General features: G+C 46.3%; 1 protein-coding gene and 1 long non-coding RNA gene across 3 annotated transcripts; one reads left to right on the top strand and one right to left on the bottom strand.

The window, feature by feature from the left end:
* Positions 1–505: 505 nt before the first annotated feature.
* LOC138764432 (thioredoxin-interacting protein-like) lies at positions 506–6,720 on the bottom strand. 2 transcript variants are annotated; one of them, XM_069940357.1, is made up of 8 exons: positions 6,342–6,720; positions 5,818–5,884; positions 5,562–5,709; positions 4,887–4,989; positions 4,534–4,787; positions 2,512–2,683; positions 1,804–1,931; positions 506–1,695 (listed from the first exon to the last, which is right to left on the bottom strand). In XM_069940357.1, the coding sequence occupies exons 1-8, from the start codon at positions 6,595–6,597 to the stop codon at positions 1,657–1,659; spliced, it is 1,167 nt and encodes a 388-aa protein (XP_069796458.1). In that variant the 5' UTR covers positions 6,598–6,720; the 3' UTR covers positions 506–1,656. The 2 variants fall into 2 exon arrangements, with proteins under 2 accessions (XP_069796458.1, XP_069796457.1); XM_069940356.1 differs by having other exon boundaries at positions 506–1,698; positions 6,342–6,719.
* A 339-nt stretch (positions 6,721–7,059) lies between these two features.
* LOC138762876 (uncharacterized) lies at positions 7,060–17,764 on the top strand. The gene is made up of 2 exons (XR_011357225.1): positions 7,060–7,101; positions 16,529–17,764. It is a non-coding gene; the product is annotated as an uncharacterized lncRNA (long non-coding RNA).
* Positions 17,765–19,211: the final 1,447 nt, after the last annotated feature.

Genomic DNA, 19,211 nt, shown 5'->3' with positions numbered 1-19,211 from the left:
CTCAAAGGGGCAGTCAGTGATGATGGATTAAATTTGCCTGACTGTACATTAACAGCCAGTCTATACATTTAGTCAGATGAAGCAGATTTTCTCCAGATCAAGGTGCACACTATACACAGCACACAAAAATCGCAAGCATAGAAAGTTATAGGATACCGATCATTCTCAAATCCTGCAGAGATAAGTTAATTACCTTCCTGATGGTCGTGGGACACAGATACTGTGTGCTGAATGGAAAGGGATCCTCGATAAATTCTTCAAGCTCTATTTAAGCAACACTCCCACTGAATGCAGTCAAAGGGGAAATGAGAGGGGGGGGCTCTTCTAAAACATACCAGGTTGTAGGTCAATTGCGTGCAATTGGGCAACAAGGACCGAAAGGGCCTATCACCATGCTTTATGTCTAAATTTAAATTAAAAACATTTATATAAAGATCTGTGTTTATAATAAATGGAATCTTAACATTACCATAAAGTGAGATTGGGAGACTGGAACATTCAATCGTTACTTTAAAATATTTGAGCTTTATTCAAAACATTCAAGTGTACAAAATACCTTTGTGCTTAGAAAAATACAAATGACTTTTGACAAGGATGCACAATACTAGCAAACTGTAGAAAAATGCAAAAGGTTTAAATAAAATATCAAAATAACACTTCAAGAGCAAAAAGCTCCCTCAGGAGTTGATCAGGAGGCCCAGATAACCAGGCCAGACCAAAGGTTGTGAGAACGTGGAACCATTTTCTTCAGACAAGACACTTGTGTATATAAAAAAAATGAAGATTAACGATGCAAATTGCATTGAAATGTTGTCAATAATGCTAGTGACCTGGGATAGGGTCTGGCACTGCCTGAATGGAGTTTGCACATTCTTCCCGTGACCTGGGTGGGGGTTCTCTCACCCTGCAATGTACGAGGTTTCCGCAGGTGAATTTGGCTGGCACAGGCCTGTTACCACACTGCAGGTCTAAATTTAAAAAAACACAACACCAGAAACAAGCTCTTCACAAGGGGAGTCCTCACCCAAGAGAAGTCAAGAGGCCCCCACAGGCATCGAGGTGTGAAATGTCGAGATGAGCTGAAACACAGGTTAGGTCGTGTGAAAACAAGCTTTGGCAGTATGATGCTGGATTGGAAACCACTCAGGAGTAATAACCTCCAAACTGGGAGGGGGGGTTTGGATTCAAGCACCTACCTCTATCAGGTGGGCAGAGACCACATGCTCAGCAAACCAGGCTCTTTTATGTGGCAAAATAGTGAAACACCTGGTGCTGCCCCACAAGTTAAGGCAAAAGATTTTTTTTAAAACAACAAACACCTTCGATTAACTGAATCAATCTAAGCATAACAATTCACATCACCCATGATCAGTTGACTACTATTATGTTCACAAGAGGTGACAACCACAAGGAGCGGAGAGCTCAACGCTTCCCGAAAACCGCGACATGACCTTTATACGAATACTCAATGTCCTTCAAAGATTGAAGCCAGAGTGGCTGGAATGTCGAGTCCTTGCATGAGGAGCTGGCGCTGTCTCCTCTTTACCGGCACAGCCCAACTCCCTCCGCCTTCACTCCGGGGGTGCGGGGGCTCTGTGCCCTCGGAACCGCCGAACGCCATTTCAACACAAGTCCGCCTCCACACTCGCAGCCCCTTCACTGCACCACCAGCTCATTGTTCCCATTCTCATCAACCTGCTGGAGACCGAAACAAAATTGGGAAAGGCTCATCAGGGCCTGGGCTGGGATCAGACTGCCAGGGGGGAAAGGTTGACGGGAACGGAATGGGTTGTTGGAACGTACCTCTCTGCAGGCCGGCGAGTAGTTGAATGGATACTTCATGAAGATGGGGCTCTGTGGGATTTCATCACACTCGTCGAGCAGGGGGGTGGTGGGGCATTCCATCCGGTGGTTGTCCATGGAAGACGAACCTGGAGGAGCAAAGGTGCCAGAGTTGGGACTCACTACAGCACTAGAACACTACAGTAGATGTCGTGCCAACCCACAAACTCCTTAAAAATAAAACCCTTCTCATTCGTTCGGACATCTGCCGACATTTTCCATACCTTGATGAAGTCTCAAGCCCAAAACATCAGTTATGTATTTTTACCTTTGATTGACTGGCTGAGCTTCTTTTATCCATGTCTCTTAAATGTTTTAGCCTCCACCATCACCCCTGCCAATGCACTCCAGGCACCCACAACTTACTCCTTATGGTCTCCCCTAAACTTCTCTTCCTTCACCTTGTACAGATGTCCTCTGGTGTCTGCTACTCCTGCCCTAGGAGAAAGGTGCTGGCTGTCCACCCTGCTGATGCCTCTCAGAATCTATCAATTCTCCTCTCATCCCACTTCGCTCCAAAGAGAAAAGTCCTAGCTCTGCTGACAACATCCTGGTGAATCTCCTCTGTCACCCCTCTGCAGCTGACACATCCTTCCTGTAATGAGGTGACCAGAACGATCACTGAGAAAAGGTCTGGAGGAACGAGCGAGACAAATGGGTGGTCCTTACTTGACATGGACTCCGGAAACTCCATGTGGGGCCAGCTCATGGTGCTGCTGCTAACGCTGCAGTCGCTGGCCAGGCTGGACGAGCGACTGTCCATGCCGCTGAATGGGATGGTACCGATGACCAAGGGCAGGTCCAGGATTAGCTTCTTGCTTCCGGGAATATGGACATAAATCTACACGGGGTGGGGGAAGAAAAGAAAAACAGCTGCCATCGGTTACTACTTTCACAAGTGAGGGGCAGCTGACCGCTTTGGGATGCGAGAGATGCAGTTTGGCACAGAGCTCTCCCAATCCCGCACTCTGCGATCTCAGGCGGAATCTTGCCAGCTCTCTCTTCTCGAAATGCAACTGCCCTCTCTGCTCTCCCCTGCATCTGAACACTTTCTATATATCCCTGACATTTCCCTTTTAAAATCTACTGACGGGTCTGAGGATCTGCTGAATACCACACTTTGTAAACTGCACATTAGAGAGAACCTGTTAGTCTGCTCACATAACCCATCTCACTGTGCTAGATCTGTGACAATAAACCTGGTACCTGAAGAATTAAACTGCTTCCACCACCATCCAGGTATGCTATGGTTTCTTCGTCTTATTGATGATATAAAACCATAAGACACAGGAGCAGAAATAGGCCATTCAGCCCATCAAGTCTGCCCCGCCATTTAATAATAAGCTGATCCATTTTCCCCACTCAGCCCCACTGCCTGACCTTCTCCCCATAACCTTTGATGCCCTGGCTAACCAAGGACCTATCAATCTCTGTCTTAAATACACCCAGTGACTCGGCCTGTGGCAGCAAATCCCAGATTCAGCATTCTCTGGCTGAAAAAAATTCCTCCGCATCTCTGTTCTAAGCGGACACTATACAATCCTGAAGTTGGGCCCTCTTGTTCTTGACCAGTCATTCCTAAAGTGAGCGGTGGCAGTGGAAAGATCCGAGGTGGGGGGGGGGGGGGGGGGGGAGAGAGGGGAAAAAGGAGGGCGGTCCGAATTTTTGTTTGTATCTTGGTGACGTGGTCTGGACAGTACACCAGCCAGATCAGAAAAGCAGGTGCCTTGGGGACTGGTGATCATCGCATTTCATGTCTGCAAGGGCCAAGGATCTAGTTTGTAAGCTTTGCAAGTTATCTTCAGTCTTGTAATGTACATTTAAGTTATAACATAAAGATATGATTAATATTTCCTGATGTTTTTCTGCTATGATTTACATGGTTTTTACATTTGTTTTTTGTTAGAAGTGCTTTGTCATTCACGATATATTCATTTACTTATATTTATGTATTTCATGAATGAATATATGTTAAACATATATAGGCTTTGCTGTGTTACCAGCTACATGTTGTAGTTTTTGATATGTATTTACATCTAACTGTAACTTCTAATGTTAGGATGTTCATAAGTATTTGATTTTTTTAGTTTCACATTTATATTATTGTGTCATGGTGAGATATAAATTTACCCTTTCATATTGCTAAATAAATGGGTTTACTATGTTTTATTTTTGAAATGCATACATTTGTTTATAGTGTTAGATTAGTTATTTTTAAATTTGCAGATCTAATACCGTATCAAGAAAAAGGTGTGTGGGGGGGGTGGGGGGGAAGGGGAGGGGGCACTAGTGATGTGGCCTGAAAAAGTTTGGGAACCATTGTCCTAGACACTCCCGCTATGGAATGAATACAACCTTTCTCCGTTGACTCTGCCCATGCCTTTCAAATTTTGAAATGTTTCAATGAGGACCCCCCCCCACCACCAATTCTCCTAAATTCAAACAAATGTGGGCCGGGAGCTGTCAAACGTTCCCTTCCATTGCCAGTATCATCATTATGAACTTCCTTTGAAACCTATGCAACGTCAACACATCCTGCCATTAAATAATTGATGATGAAAAGCCTTCTGGATTCGATGAGCTCAGGTTAATATCCTTTTGTCTTGTCAATCAGGATATGAGCATCTATGTCGGGGCCAAGCACGAACTCTCTCCCCCCCCTCCTTACCCTTGTTGATGAGCCACACTCACCAGAAGCGAATACTCCAAGCAGATGAGGTTGCACTTGATTGACGGCTTCACCTTTGGTACCTGGAGGCACTTGCCGCACCAGGAATCTGACCTTCCCGAGATGATATGGTTTCCCCGGACGCTGCTGAGCTTCTCCTTGTAGACTTTGGTGTTGCCATTGACCCGGTAAGTCTGCTTGGCCAAAATGGCAGCTTTGGGCACGATAATCCTCGAGCAGCTGTTCTGGAATTGGGCATTGATGCAGATCTCGTCACCTGTGCACACGAGGGAGAGGGAGAGATTGATGAGACAATGGGCATTCCATAGTCAGTCAGAAGGGTGCTTTAAAATGAAAGCAGGAGAAGCCCAGTTACCTTGGCAGTAGCCTTTCCTGTCAATCTTGGCTGCAATGCACACGTAGCCATCGGAAAGGAAGAAACAAGTCAGGTTCTTCTTGTTGGAACCACTAACAGGCGACTGAAAGAACAATATTGATATCATAAGAATTGGCAACCGCACATATTCCAACTTCCTTTAAACTCCACCCTAACTTATGGCCTTACCCGAAACAGGTTTTTATTTTGGGCACATGACACCTATTACAGCACCAGCAACCCAGGTTTAAATCCAGTGCTGTCTGCAAGGGAGTCTGCATTTTCTTCCTTGTGTCTGCATGGGTTTCCCCCCACCCTTGCCAGGGGTGGTCGTGGAGGCTTAAACATTTTGCGGCATTTAAGAGACTCTTTAGTGGGCAAATAATAGAGGGTTTTGAGGTAGGGAGATTTAAGGTGGGAATAAATGGGTTGGCACAACATTGAAACCAAAGGGCCTATACCATGCTGTAAACAAACAGGGGTTATAGGTTACTAGGCTATTTGGGAAGCGTGGGCCTGTGGGCTGTGCTGTACGTCTAAAATAATTTAAACTTTACCGTCACAATTTTCAACTTTATCCTAATAGCAACTAGTCTCCCCCCCACCCCACATTGTTCAGTGACAGGCGTCATATTTACATATGCCACAAGTGAAATAGAAAAGCCTACCACTCACCAGTAGCATTGGTGTGTTAACGTCAATGGACTCCATCACCTCAAAGTTCTTGCTGACTTCCAAAGTCGGGGTCTTCTCCTGGTCGATGCAGGCTGTGACCAAGTAGCACACCCCACCGTATTTCCCTTTGAACGATGGAGGAAGGGGCCTGTTAGGGGAACCAACAGAGGATTTAGAAACCACAGCAGGAAAACAAGGCCAACCTACTGATAAGCAGGAGCCTACACCCAAACCAGAATAGTACAGATTCACTCACCCTTCAGGCAACTGGAAGCTGAAACTGTACGTGTACATCTTCCCTGGTTGGAGGAGCACTGGGCCATCTGCAAAAGACATTGGGAGCATCAGTGTATGTCCATGTCAACTCCAAACCCAGCACAAAGCTGGCCTACAACCCCCTCCCCCGACCCATTGCACTCTTTACTCACAAAGGACACAGATCCTTTCATTCATTTAACACCAACACCTTCCTTTCAAACAGCAGTAACTACCAATCACAACAGCCCTAAGATGCCCAACAGCAAGGTAAATACCATCCCACTGATCCCAACTCACCCTAGAGGCAATCCACACCCACTCTTGCTTCAATGCACACATCACCAGGGAAATCAACATCCTCATGTCTCGCCCACCACCCCTCTTACCTACGGCTCACCCATCACTAATACAATCAACCCTTGCCCAAATCATGCATTTTTAAGGCACCCATTCCCTCCACTCCCGTGACCCATCACCAGTGGAACCAGCTCCTCCATCCCCATGGCAACCACCCGCCCTCACCTGTCGGCAGCTCCCCATCGGCCTGCAGCGTGTCCCGGTAGCGCAGGTACTCCTGCTGCTGGCGGAGCGGCTGCGAGCCTTTGCTCAGCTCGGCGCGGGCGTACCCCAAGGCCACGACGCGCACGGCGGTGACCCGCAGTTGGCGGGCGGGCCGCACCTCCAACCGGCCAGCCACCTTGTCGCCGGCCACGTAGCTGCGCGGCGAGCCGCTGAAGTGCACCTCAAACGAGTCGAGCAGGTGCTTGGTGACTCCCATGTCGTGATCCAGTTTGCGGGGGTTTGTTTTTGGATGGGGTTGCTTCAAGCGCGGCAATCAGCTATAAAAAACGTTCCCTCTATGGCTCCGCGCCTCTCTAATCCTCTCTGAGCCCCGTTCGCGGCCGCCGCTTCTACTTATAGCCTCCCCGCGTCCGCCCGGCGCTGGTGGCTTCCCCGCGCTCGCCGCGTGCGCCGGCCTCCCATTGGCCGGTGCTGCTTGTTTACCAGCCGGCTGGCCAATGGGCGTACAGGGACGGCGCGTGGACAGGGGCTGATCGCAGGCGCGGCGGCGTCTGCGCGGGGCGGGCCGACTGACGGCGGGGTGGCCGACCAATCGAGTGGCGCGGCGTCGGCGATGGGCGGGGCGATGCCGTCAGCTGGCGGAGGAGGAGGACGGGGAATTTTTGTGTTGAGGTTGAGATCATGAGTGGACGGGGGGGTGGGGGGGAGAGATGAGAGGAGATGACGGGGTGGAGAGATGGAGGTAGAAATGAGGAGGAGGGTGAGATGGGGAGATGGAAAGGGGTGGAGGGGAGGAGGTAATGAGATAGAGGGGAAGGGGAGATGAGGGGATGGGAGGAGAGGAGGGGGAGATGAAGGGGAGCGGGAGATAGAGAGGGAGGAGATAAAGGGATGAAGGGAGGAGGGGAAATGAAGAGGAGATGAAGGGGAGGGGGAGTTGGAGGGGAGGGGGAGTTGGAGGGGAGGGGGAGTTGGAAGGGAGGGGGAGTTGGAAGGGAGGGGGAGTTGGAGGGGAGGGAAAGGGAAAGAGGGGAATGAGGGAGAGGGGTAGATGGGGATAGGACAGTGTGAATAGAGAGTGGGGAAGAGAAAGGAAGAGGTGGCATGGAGAGGGGAGAGATTGTGGGAGAGAAATGGAGTGAAGGTGGGAGAGTGGGGGAAAGGTGGGAGAGTGGGGGGAAGGTGGGAGAGAGGGTGGGGGAGAGAATAGAGTGGGAGAGAAAGTGAAAGGAGGAAGGAGGAGAGGATGAGGGGAAAGAGGGTAAGAGAGAAGTGTGGATGGGGGAATAGGAGAGAGTGGGGGGAAGAGGGATGTGGAGTGAGGGACTGGCTGAGTTCCTCCAGCATTTCAGTGTGTTTTTATTACATTCACAGCATCTGGAGACTTCCGTGTTTTACTCCAGACAGAATAATAGTTTGGCATGGACCAGAGTGGGGGGAAGAGGGATGTGGAGTGAGGGACTGGCTGAGTTCCTCCAGCATTTCAGTGTGTTTTTATTACATTCACAGCATCTGGAGACTTCCGTGTTTTACTCCAGACAGAATAATAGTTTGGCATGGACCAGACTGGTTAAAGGGCCTGTTTCTGTACTGTAGTGCTCTGAGGTTCTCAACCTTCATCTTTGATGCAAATATTCTCCCCTTGTCTATTCTTAAAACATTTCACCAGGTCTCTGCATTGTTCTAACCCAAACCACTGTGCCCCAGAGGACATAATATTTTCCTGACACCTGATTGTGTATTTTAAGCTGCGCTCAGGAATGTTGGCATCTACCCTTGTTCACACTCCTTTCGATTCACCCCATTCAAACAATGTTGGATAATAGGGCATTGTGTGGGACTGAAATCTGTGATAGGCTGGAAGTGGCAAGGATCTTATTTTACTGGGCTTTTTTTTCCACCTGCTGTTTCTGAAAATGGTAAAAAAACAAACTCGTGCAACGTCCGTAGGAGATAAAAGATACGTTGTCGTCATTTTGAGGCCTGTTTTCTAAATTTTAAATTTTATTTTAGAGTACTGTAATTGTTATATGGTTATATGGTTATATGACATCACGCACAACTTACACAACATGGTAACAGGCCATTTCTGTCCACAAGTCCATGCCACCCAATTAACCTTCAACTCCTGGTATGTTTTGGAGGGTGGGAGGAAACCGGGCACCCCAGCGGAAACCCACGCAGACACGGGTAGAACCTGCGAACTTCTTACAGGCAGCACGGGATTCGAATCCCATTCCCAATCTCACTGGCACTGGAACAGCGTTGCGCTAATCATGTTGTTTCTTCAGAGAATAAGCAAAGAATAAGGGAAAAAAAAACCCAGGAAAGGACAGAACAGAGATAGTGCTGGCTGGGGGAGATGTCCAGAGCAACGAAAGGTGTTAATTGGATATGATGCAGGGAGAAGTGAGAATTAATTTTGTCTGTGTGAAAGGAGACAGAGGGAAAAGATAGAGAGAGCGAGCTGGGGAAAGGTGACTGTGGAAAGAAGGGGGGAGGGTTTAATGGAAGCCAGAGAAGTTGATGTTAATGCAATCCGGTTGGAGGGTGACCAAACGAAAGACGAGGTGTTGTTCCTCTAATTCGCGGGTGGTCTCAGTCTGGCAGTGCATGAAACCATGGATAGACATGTCAGCAAGAGAGCGGGGAGGGGAATTAAAATGGGAGACCCATGCTCTTGCGGCGGACGGATCTCCCAGTCTGCACCCATTCTCTCTGATGTAGAGGAGACCACAATGGGAGCACTTGATACAGTAGATGGCCCCTGAAGATTCACAAATGAAATATTGCTTCACTTGGAAGGACTGTTTGGAGCCCTGAATGGTGTTGAGGGAGGTGTGGGGACAAGTGGAGCATCTCCTGCGGTGCCAAGGAGACAATTGGTGGGGAAGGAAGAATGGATGAAGGAGTCACGGAGAGAGCGGTCCCTTCGAAAGGTGGAGAGGGAAAGATGTGTCTAGTGGTGGGATCACATAGAAGGTGGTGGAAATGGCAGAGGAGGATGTGTTGAATGTGGAGGCTGGTGGGGTGGTAGGTGACGACTCTGAAAATGGACTCACTTTATTTCTGCTCATATACATAATGCATAAGGTTCTTTTCACGCAAAGAGCCTACGCTCATCTGTTGTCCCCACCGCGGAGAAGCATTGAACAGAAATGCCAAGCATCTGCGGATTCTGCCACTTCTGACACCCTCCTGTGCCCCACGTCACCTCCACAGCAGCACAGGCTTCCCCTTCACCGGACCTGAGCTCCTAGCTTATGAGCCTTCCTCTTCCTGGCCCCTGTTACTGAACCAAAGCCATTGACCTCCCCCTACCCCACCACACCCCGAGACCAGCAGCTCTTTGGACACCGAGATCCTCAGTGATGCTTATTGTTGAATTAAGTCTGCAGTCCTTATTGCTCAATTGCAGAGTAGATGTAGAAAGGTTGTTTCCCATGGTAGGAGAGACTAGGACAAGAGGGCACAACTTCAGGATTGAAGGGTGTCCGCTGAGAATATAGATGCAGATGAATTTTTTTTCAGCCAGAGGGTGGTGAATCTCTGGAATTTGTTGCCACAGGCAGTTGTGGGACCAGGTCATTGGGTGTATTGAAGACAGAGATTGGTTCTTGATTAGACAGGACATCAAGAGTTATGAGGCGAAGGCCAGGCAATGGGGCTGAGTGGGAAAATGGATCAGGTCATGATTAAATGGCGGGGCATATTTGGTGGGCTGAATAGCCTAGTTCTGCTCCTGAGTCTTGTGGTCTTAATTATTATACACACCGACATGCCATGGCACAATCAATTAACAAATTTCTCTCATTTATTTGTTCAGATTTATTATCATCTCACTGTACACGTATAAGCAGGTGAAACGATGTTTCTCCAGACAACAGTAAACACAAACACAATACACAACACATAGTAATCATATATATATATATATATCTATATATACATAAAGATGTCATTTAAAATAAATTAAATATTTTGGGATGGTTTACTTGGTTACAGGATATTGTTCATCATCTGTAGGAAGAAGCTATTACCCTGCCTGGCAGCCCTGATTTTGATGCTCCTGTACCTCCTTCCTGATGGTAGTGGGTCACAGATCCTGTGTGCTGGATGAAAAAGGGTCTTTGATAGCTCTTTTTCCACTGACACATTGTCCCAGGAATGAACTGGGACAGGGTCCAGTGGAAAAGGAAAACAGTCAACAGAGATTGATGGCTTCTACCCCTACTCATATCTCTGGTGTCAGCTGATGCTGGTCTGCCGATTAAACCAGTGGAAAGGGACAGCAGAAAGTCACCTGTTTCCAATAGAAGGTGGAACACTCTGATTCCTGGGGTTGAGTGGTGTTTGGTGGAAAAGCAATAAGTGTCCTGATTAAAGGTGGCCCAGTAGAGACAGCACAAATGGCTTCCTGTCCTGGGACACTGCACGGCTAATGAACTGGGATGCCAGTGGAAAAAAAGGCTGGTAATTCTTTGAGCCCTATTTAAGCAACACTCCCGCTGAATGTGGTCAGTGGAGGAAAGAGAGACGCCAGTGATCCTACTGGTCGCTGTGATGATCCTCTATTGACTTCCAGTCCACACAATGATACAGACAGACAGAATACTCTCAGCGGTGCTCCTGTGAAATGTCAAGATTGAGGTCCTTTTCGTGATTATTAGAAATAGAAGGGTGGGGTTAGTAAGTTTGGGGATGAAATGAAAGTTGACAGTGTTGTCGATAATCTGAAGGGTTACATTGATAGGATGCAGAGCTGGGCTGAGAAGTGGCAGATGGAGTTTAACTCAGAAAATGCCAACTCTATCTGTACCCCTCATTTCATATGGTTGCTGCAGAGAAATGGTTTGAAGGTCAATCCATAGGACCATATGTGTGGCAGATTGGTTCACCGGAGTCTCCCTCCCCACCCATTGATGTGATCTACTGGGATTGTTGTCTGAAGAGGTCCCGCAAAATAATCGAAGTCCCCTTCCACCCAGCCCACACAGCATCTTTCGGCTGCTCCCGTCGGGGGAAGAGATCCAGGAGCCAGCACCACCAATCTGAGGAACAGCTTCTTCCCCACAAGCAGCGAATTATTGGTAGTCCTTTTGGTTGAAGAAGACACGCTGTTGTGCAGTTCATCTGTGAACATAGAGGTGACTTTGCAGTCCCAGTCTGGAACCACAGAATCTAACACAATGGGGACGCTGGAAGTCGGTTTTTGTAATAACTGTGGGTGCTGCTTTGTGACGCCATTCACGGTTTTCCATCAGTTTTTTGGCAGCACCTGGCAGTAAACGCTGAACAACCAAAGGACCCGTTCACACCCACCATCCAAAACTCTCATATTCACAAAATAATATTTATTTATTTATATACATGAATACTTCTCCTGTATATGTATTGATGTCTATATGTGTTTGTCTGCATGTTTTGTACTGAGGTCTGGAGAACACTGTTTCATCGTGTTGTACTTGTAGGTCAAACTTGAAGGCAGATTACAATGTTAATGGGAGGGCTCGTTAACATTGAGCAATGTAGATGAACAGATCTTGGGCTCTGCAATCTAAATCTGCTGCACAGGTTGATGGTGTTGTTAAGAAGGCATATGGTGTGTTGGTCTTCATTAATCATCTTGGGATCGAGTTGGAATCGTGAGGTAATGTTGCAACCATACAAGTTAGACCCCACTTGGAATATTGTGTTCAGTTCTGGTCACCTGACTGCACGAAGGGTGCGGATGCGATAGAGAGGGTGCAGAGGAGATTCACAAGGACTCTGCCTGGATTGGAGAGCATGCTGCATGTGGAGAGGCTTCAGTCTTTACTCCTTGGAGTGACGGAGGATGAGGGGTGACCTGATAGAGATGTATAAGAGGATAAGAAGCATTGATCATGTGAATGGCCAAAGGCTTTCTCCCTAGGGGCTGAAATGTCTAATATGAGGGGCAATGTTCCCTCTAATTTTTAGTAGTCAGTGTGGACAAAACTCTTAACATGGTGTAAATTATTTTCCCTGTGACAAAAGTATGTGCGCACTGAATGGTACAGGTAGTGTTGCATTAGAAATGTACAGCAGGTGTCTAGCTGAGGGGCATCGATAGCTGGGGAACCTCACTGCGGAGGGCATTGGTGCACGGTACCTGGGTAAGGGGCATCTGCCCTGTCAGGCTGCCTTGAACTGGAGGGGTGTAAAACATCCACGCCATTCAAAACAGCTCAAGGTCAGAGATGGCAGCTGAATTCCTCAGCTTGCACGAGACATTTGGGATTTGTTCTGTGAGTGAAGGACACAAGGTCACTTGACAAACCATTAGCAGCTCAGGAATGTGATTATCTGATGATGCTGGAATTTACGTGTTTTCAGGGCTACACTATCCCCACCTCCTCTCGTCTGCTATTTAAACCTATGGCTCCCATCTTGCTCATTCCTAGACTCTACTGAACAGCCTCTGTATTTTCTGATGACATTGAAGGAAGCTATTCTGCCCATTAAGTTCATACCAACTCACAGGGCACTACCATCTCCATAATTATTTTCCCTGTAACCCACCCCCCAATGTTCCCATCAATATCCCACCATGGGCCAACAGCTAGAGCATTCAAGGGAATCTAAGGTGGTCACGGAGAGCGGGCAAACACAAATATGCACACACACATGTGCATACAGACCCCCCCCAACACACACCAGCATGCGTGCACAACCACACAAACACACACACCCCCCCACACAGACACACCCCCCCACACACATGCACATTCACACATACACACACATATGTGCACCTGCACTAAGGATTGTACCCAGTTCTCTGCAGTAGAGTGAGGCAGTGGCTCTACCCTTCTCCTTCCCACCCCCCACCTCCCACCAGTGCAGTACAACAAAGAACCAACATTGGGAGCTCCAAAGGGCGAGGGGCCAGGGCTTTGGGAGCTCTGGTGGGTGGGCCAGCAGATCACACAGCATCCACAGTTAGTAGATGGCAGTCGACGTTTTAGGCCTGAGGCCTTCGTAAGGAGTGTTGATAATCAAGCAGGTGTGGAATAAGAAGGTGGGGGAGGAGCACAGGTGAAAAGATAAGAGGTTAAAGGTGGATACAGGTGAGAGGGTAGAAGAGAAATCTGATTGTACATATACAACCAGACGAAACAGCATTTCTCCAGATCACGGTGCACACACGAATCAAAATAAAAGTGTATAAATATTTTGGAATGATTTACTTGTTTCATTTATGAGAGCCCCAATGTTACAGGATACCGTTCATCAATCTCACAGCCTGTGGGAGGGATGGGTTTGATTGTTGTGGAGTATATTGACGTAGGTTAAAACAATGTTGGTGGCCGAAGGGCCTGCATGGTGCTAGAAGGTTCTATGCTCTGTAAATGTCATTTGAGGAAAGGGAGACCCTAGTGATCTTCTCGGCCATTGTGATGACCCTCTGTAATGACTTCCAGCCTGATGCTTTGCAGCTATCATCCCATACAATGATGAAGCCAGACAGGGCCCTCTCAGTGGTGTTCCTGTAAAGTGTTGTCAAGATGTGGGGGTGGGGGGGGGTCCCTCAACATTCTGAGGAAGTGTAATTCTCTGATAGGAGAGGGAAGGAAAACAGGGTGGGCTGGAAGAAAGAAAGGGGTAGAGGGACAAGGAAAGAGAGAGCCTCGGGGGAGGGGGCTTAATGGAAATTGGAGGTTGATGTTAATGCCGTCTGCTTGGAGAGGGCCGTGACTACAAGGTGTTGTTCCCCTGATTTGCTGATGCCCTCGGTTTGGCAGTGCACGAGGCCACGGGCAGACGTGTCAGTGTTGGAATGGGGTGTGAGGTCAACTGCTGGGAGGTTGCTGTGGGCCAGAACGAAGGTTCTCGACAAAGCGGACTCCCCATCTGCGCTCAGTCTCAACAGACAGACAGCTACTACTCGTCACGTTCCCTCCAATGGCGAAAATCCCATTCTCTCCGGCTCTCCACCACCCGCTCGAACACTTGATCGGTCCCAGCAGTTCATAGCTGCTCACATGTGCTCCACCCCCCTCCCTCCACAACATCGTTTGGATTAGGATGGTGGATGAGGCCTTCAACCTTGTTGCCTGGTGTGTTGTGTATACGTGTGTACCATGTCGATACAATGTAAAAGTTGACCCCCCCCCCTATATTTGGCTCCGTCCGCCCACCCACCAGAGCTCCCAAAGCCCCAGCTGCCCATCCATTCGAGTTCCTGACATCCTGAATGTGTGAGGAGTGTTGGACAGCTCTTGGTCTGTACTTGGAATTTAGGAGAATGAAGGGGGGAGGGGGGAATCTCATTGAAACATTATTCTGTTGAAAGGAGTGGACAAAGTAGATGTAGAAAGGTTGTTTCCAACGGTGGGAGAATCTCGGACAAGAAGGCACAATTTCAGGATTGAAGGGCTTCCGCTTAGAACAAAGACTCAATTTCTTCAGCCAGAGGGTGGTGAATCTGTGGAATTTGTTGCCACAGGCAGTTGTGAGGCCAGGTCATTGGGTGTATTTAAGGCAAAGATTGATAGGTTCTTGATTAGCCAGGGAATCAAAGGTTATAGGGAGAGGGCCAGGCAGTGGGGCTGAGTGGGGAAAATAGATCAGCTCATGAATGAATGGTGGGGCAGAATCAATGGGCTGAATGGCCTATTTCTGCTCCTACGTCTTATAAGATCATAAGATCATTCTGCCTAGTTCCACTGACCTGCACCCAGTCCTTATCACTCCATACCTCTCTCATCCATGTGCCTGTCCAAATTCTTTTTAAATGTGAAAATTAACCCTGCATTCACCAGAAGTTCCCCCTAATGTTCCCCTTAAACCTTTCCCCTTTCACCCTTAACCCATCTCCTCTGGTTTGTATCAAACTGACCCTCAGTGGAGAAAGACTACCTACATTTACTCTGTTACATTTATATTTTATTACATGAGAATAAATACTACCTACCATAATTTTGTATACTTAACACTATCAAATCTCCCCTCATTCTTCTACGCTCTAGGGAAAGTCCTAACCTGTTTAACCTTTCTCTGTAACTCAGTTCATGAAGTCCCGGCAACATCCTAGTAAATCTCCTCCGCACTCTTTTCAATCTTATTGATACCTTTCCTGTAGTTAGGTGACTAAAACTGCACACAATACTCCAAATTTGGCCTCATCAATATTTTGTACAACTTTATTAACAGCATTCCAACTTAATACTTTGATTTATGAAGGCCAATATGTCAAAAGTTTGCATTTGTGAGCGACGCCACTTTCGGGGAATGATGTATCTGTATTTCCAGATCCCTCTGTCCTGCTGCACTCCTCAGTGCTTGACCATTTACCGTGTCTGTCCTACCTTGCTTTGCCCTTCCAAAATGCAATACCTCACAGATGTCTACATTCCGTCATTCTGCACCCCATTTTTCCAGCAGGTTCAGATCCCCTCTGCAGGCTTTGAGAGCCTTCCTCACTGTCCACAACGCCTCCAGACTTTGTGTGATCCGCAACACACCAAGTGCTGGAAGAACTCAGAGAGTCGGGCAGCATCCACAGAAAGCAAAGGACAGTCGACATTTTCAGTCCAAAATTCTTCACCACAAATCGGACCCAGTGCCCTGACGCTGACTTCCTCCTTCATGTTGGGTTTTTGTGCAGCCCCTTCAGCCCACAATGTTGTGCTGACCTATATAAACCTACTCAACAATCTACACCTTCCTTTCCTCACATTCCTCTAAATGTCTCCTATTGTACCAACCTCCAACTACACCCTTGGCAATGGATTCCAGACCCCTACTGCTCTCTGTGTAAAAAAAAAACCTTCCCCCATCATCTCCTCTGAACTTCTTTCCCCTCACACCTAATACAAATGTAATCAACTTGACGAAGTGTCGGCCGCTCTCTTTTCCAACATCCCCCTTTCCCTCGACCGGCTGAGTTCCTCCTGTGAGGGAGTTTGGCAAAGTCCCACATAATCGGCTCGTCGACAATATTGAAATAAGGACGCCAGTATCATGTTTAAGAAATACATGCAGGAGGGAAAACTGTGATAAACGGTGGTACACGTGAGGTTTGATCTTATCTAGAGGTCAACCAGGCACCGATTATGGTTAAGAAATGTTTTATTCCATTTGTATCCTCGAGATGTTGATGCAATCATATAAAAGGCTCGCCAGCGGCTAGATTTAGTGAGAAGTTTTGCAAATTTCTACAGGTGGACCGTGAAGAGCGTCCTGACAAGTTGTATCACCGTCTCGTATGGAGGTGCCAATGCTCAGGACAGGAAAAGATGACAGCGAGATGTGAATTTGGCCATCGCCATCACAGGCATCAGTCTTCACTCCATCGAGGACGTCTACAAGCGGCATCGTCTCCAGAAAGCAGCCTCTATCCTCGAGGACACCCCCCTCTCACAACCCACCATCTAGGCCATACCCTCTGCACTCTGCTACCATCAGGAAGGAGGTCCAGGAGCCTGAAGATGAACACCCAGCAGCACAAGGACAGCTTCTTCCCCTCCACCATCAGATTTCTGAACATACAATGAACTGGGGACACTGCCTCACTTTCTCACTAATTTAGTAACTTTAAAAAATGTAAACTTCTAGCAACTTTTTTTGCACCTGCCACAAAACAACGAATTTCATGACAAGTTCTGATTCTGCGATATGTAGTTTTCCCCTGTCAGAAGGAAAGCACGAAAGTCTGCAGACCCTATGGTTGAAGTTGAAACACAATGCTGGAAAAACTCAGCAGATCAAGCAGTATCCATTAATGATGATATGCACCTGATGAAGGGCCCATACCTTGATGAAGGGCTCAAGCCCAAAACGTGGGTTATGTATCTTTATTTTCGCTCTATGAAGTATACTATTTGACCTTCCGCATTTCTCCAGCATTGAGTTTTTACCGTCACCTCTCCTCTTTTTTTTTGGTGGTGGTGGTGCATGGCCGTTCTTATTTTTTAAATTTAATTTTTTATTTTTCACACCATAAACCACATTGATCAAGATACATACATTTTCCTTTTCAAATATATACAGTGTCATTTTCTCCCCCCCCCTCCTCCCATCCCACCCTCCCTACCTCCCCCCCATTCATTTAAAGTACAAAATCTAAGATACATCCGTCACTTCTCCTCCGCGCAGGTTTAACTTGTTTGCACAGCTTTAGTAATCTTGCGCACGTCGGCACTTGTAAAGAAGAGGCCATTAGGGCTGAAACAGCTTGTTTTTTTTTATTTTTTATTTTTCACACTATAAACCATATTGACCAAGATACAGACAGACATTTTTTTCTTGAATATATACAGTGTCGTTTTCTCCCCCTTTTCCCCCCCTCCCTTCCCTCCCTCCCTCACCCCCTATCCCATTTATTTGAAGTTCAATCTATAAGATACATTAAACCCGTTAAACAATGTTGTCACTTAATAAAAATAAACAAGAAATTTTACTGAGTCAGTTCTTTTCGTTGTCTTCTCCTTCTGTCATTTTAGGTGGTGGAAGTCCACGGTAGGATTTCTCTATTGTGTTTCATGTATGGCTCCCATATTTGTTCGAATATTGTAATGTTATTTCTTAAATTATATGTTATTTTTTCTAATGGAATACATTTATTCATTTCTATGTATCATTTTTGTATTCTCAAGTTGTCTTCTAATTTCCAGGTTGACATAATACATTTTTTTGCTACAGCTAGGGCTATCATAACAAATCTTTTTTGTGCTCCATCCAAATTGAGTCCAAATTTTTTGTTTCTTATATTACTTAGGAGGAAGATCTCTGGGTTTTTTGGTATATTGCTTTTTGTGATTTTATTTAATATCTGGTTTAGATCTTCCCAAAATTTTTCCACTTTCTCACATGTCCAAATTGCATGAATTTACATTGTATCGACATGTTTCCTTTTTACAGCGAAAACATCTGTCTGATACTGTTGGGTCCCATTTATTTAACTTTTGAGGTGTTATGTATAGCCTGTGTATCCAGTTATATTGTATCATGCGTAACCTCGTGTTTGTTGTATTTCTCATAGTTCCGGAGCACAGCTTTTCCCATGTTTCATTCTTTATCTTTATGTTTAGATCTTGTTCCCATTTTTGTTTAGGTTTACCGTATGTTTCCTCGTTCTCCTTTTCTTGCAGTTTGATGTACATGTTTGTTATAAATTTTTAAATTATCATTGTGTCTGTAATCACATATTCAAAATTGCTTCCTTCTGGTAACCTCAGACTGTTTCCCAATTTGTCATCAAGTAGGTTTTCAGTTGGTAGTATGCAAACATTGTATCGTGAGTTATATTATATTTATCCTTCATTTGTTCAAAGGATAATAATTTATTTCCCAAAAAACAATTTTCTATTCTTTTGATCCCTTTTCTCTCCCATTCTCTGAAGGAAAGGTTATCTATTGTGAAAGGGACTAGTTGATTTTGTATCAATATTAGTTTTGGTAGTTGGTAATTTGTTTTATTCCTTTCTAAATGAATCTTCTTCCAACTGTTGAGCAGATGATGCAATACCGGTGAATTCCTACGTTGCACCAATTTTTCATCCCATTTATATAGTATATGTTCAGGTATCTTCTCCCCTATTTTATCTAGTTCTAATCTGGTCCAATCTGGTTTTTCCCTTGTTTGATAAAAATTGATAGGTATCTTAATTGTGCGGCTCTATAATAATTCTTAAAGTTTGGTAGTTGTAAGCCTCCTTGTTTGTACCATTCTGTTAATTTATCTAGTGCTATCCTCGGTTTCCCCCCCTTTCCATAAGAATTTCCTTATTATTTTCTTTAACTCCTTGAAGAATTTCTCTGTTAGGTGAATTGATAATGACTGAAATAGGTATTGTATCCTTGGGAAAATGTTCATTTTAATACAGTTTATCCTTCCTATCAGCG

The sequence above is a fragment of the Narcine bancroftii genome, chromosome 5 (assembly GCF_036971445.1).
Source record: "Narcine bancroftii isolate sNarBan1 chromosome 5, sNarBan1.hap1, whole genome shotgun sequence".
Taxonomy (NCBI): Eukaryota; Metazoa; Chordata; class Chondrichthyes; order Torpediniformes; family Narcinidae; genus Narcine; species Narcine bancroftii.
Note: the sequence above shows the minus strand (reverse complement) of the source record. Positions and strands in the feature narration are given on the sequence as shown.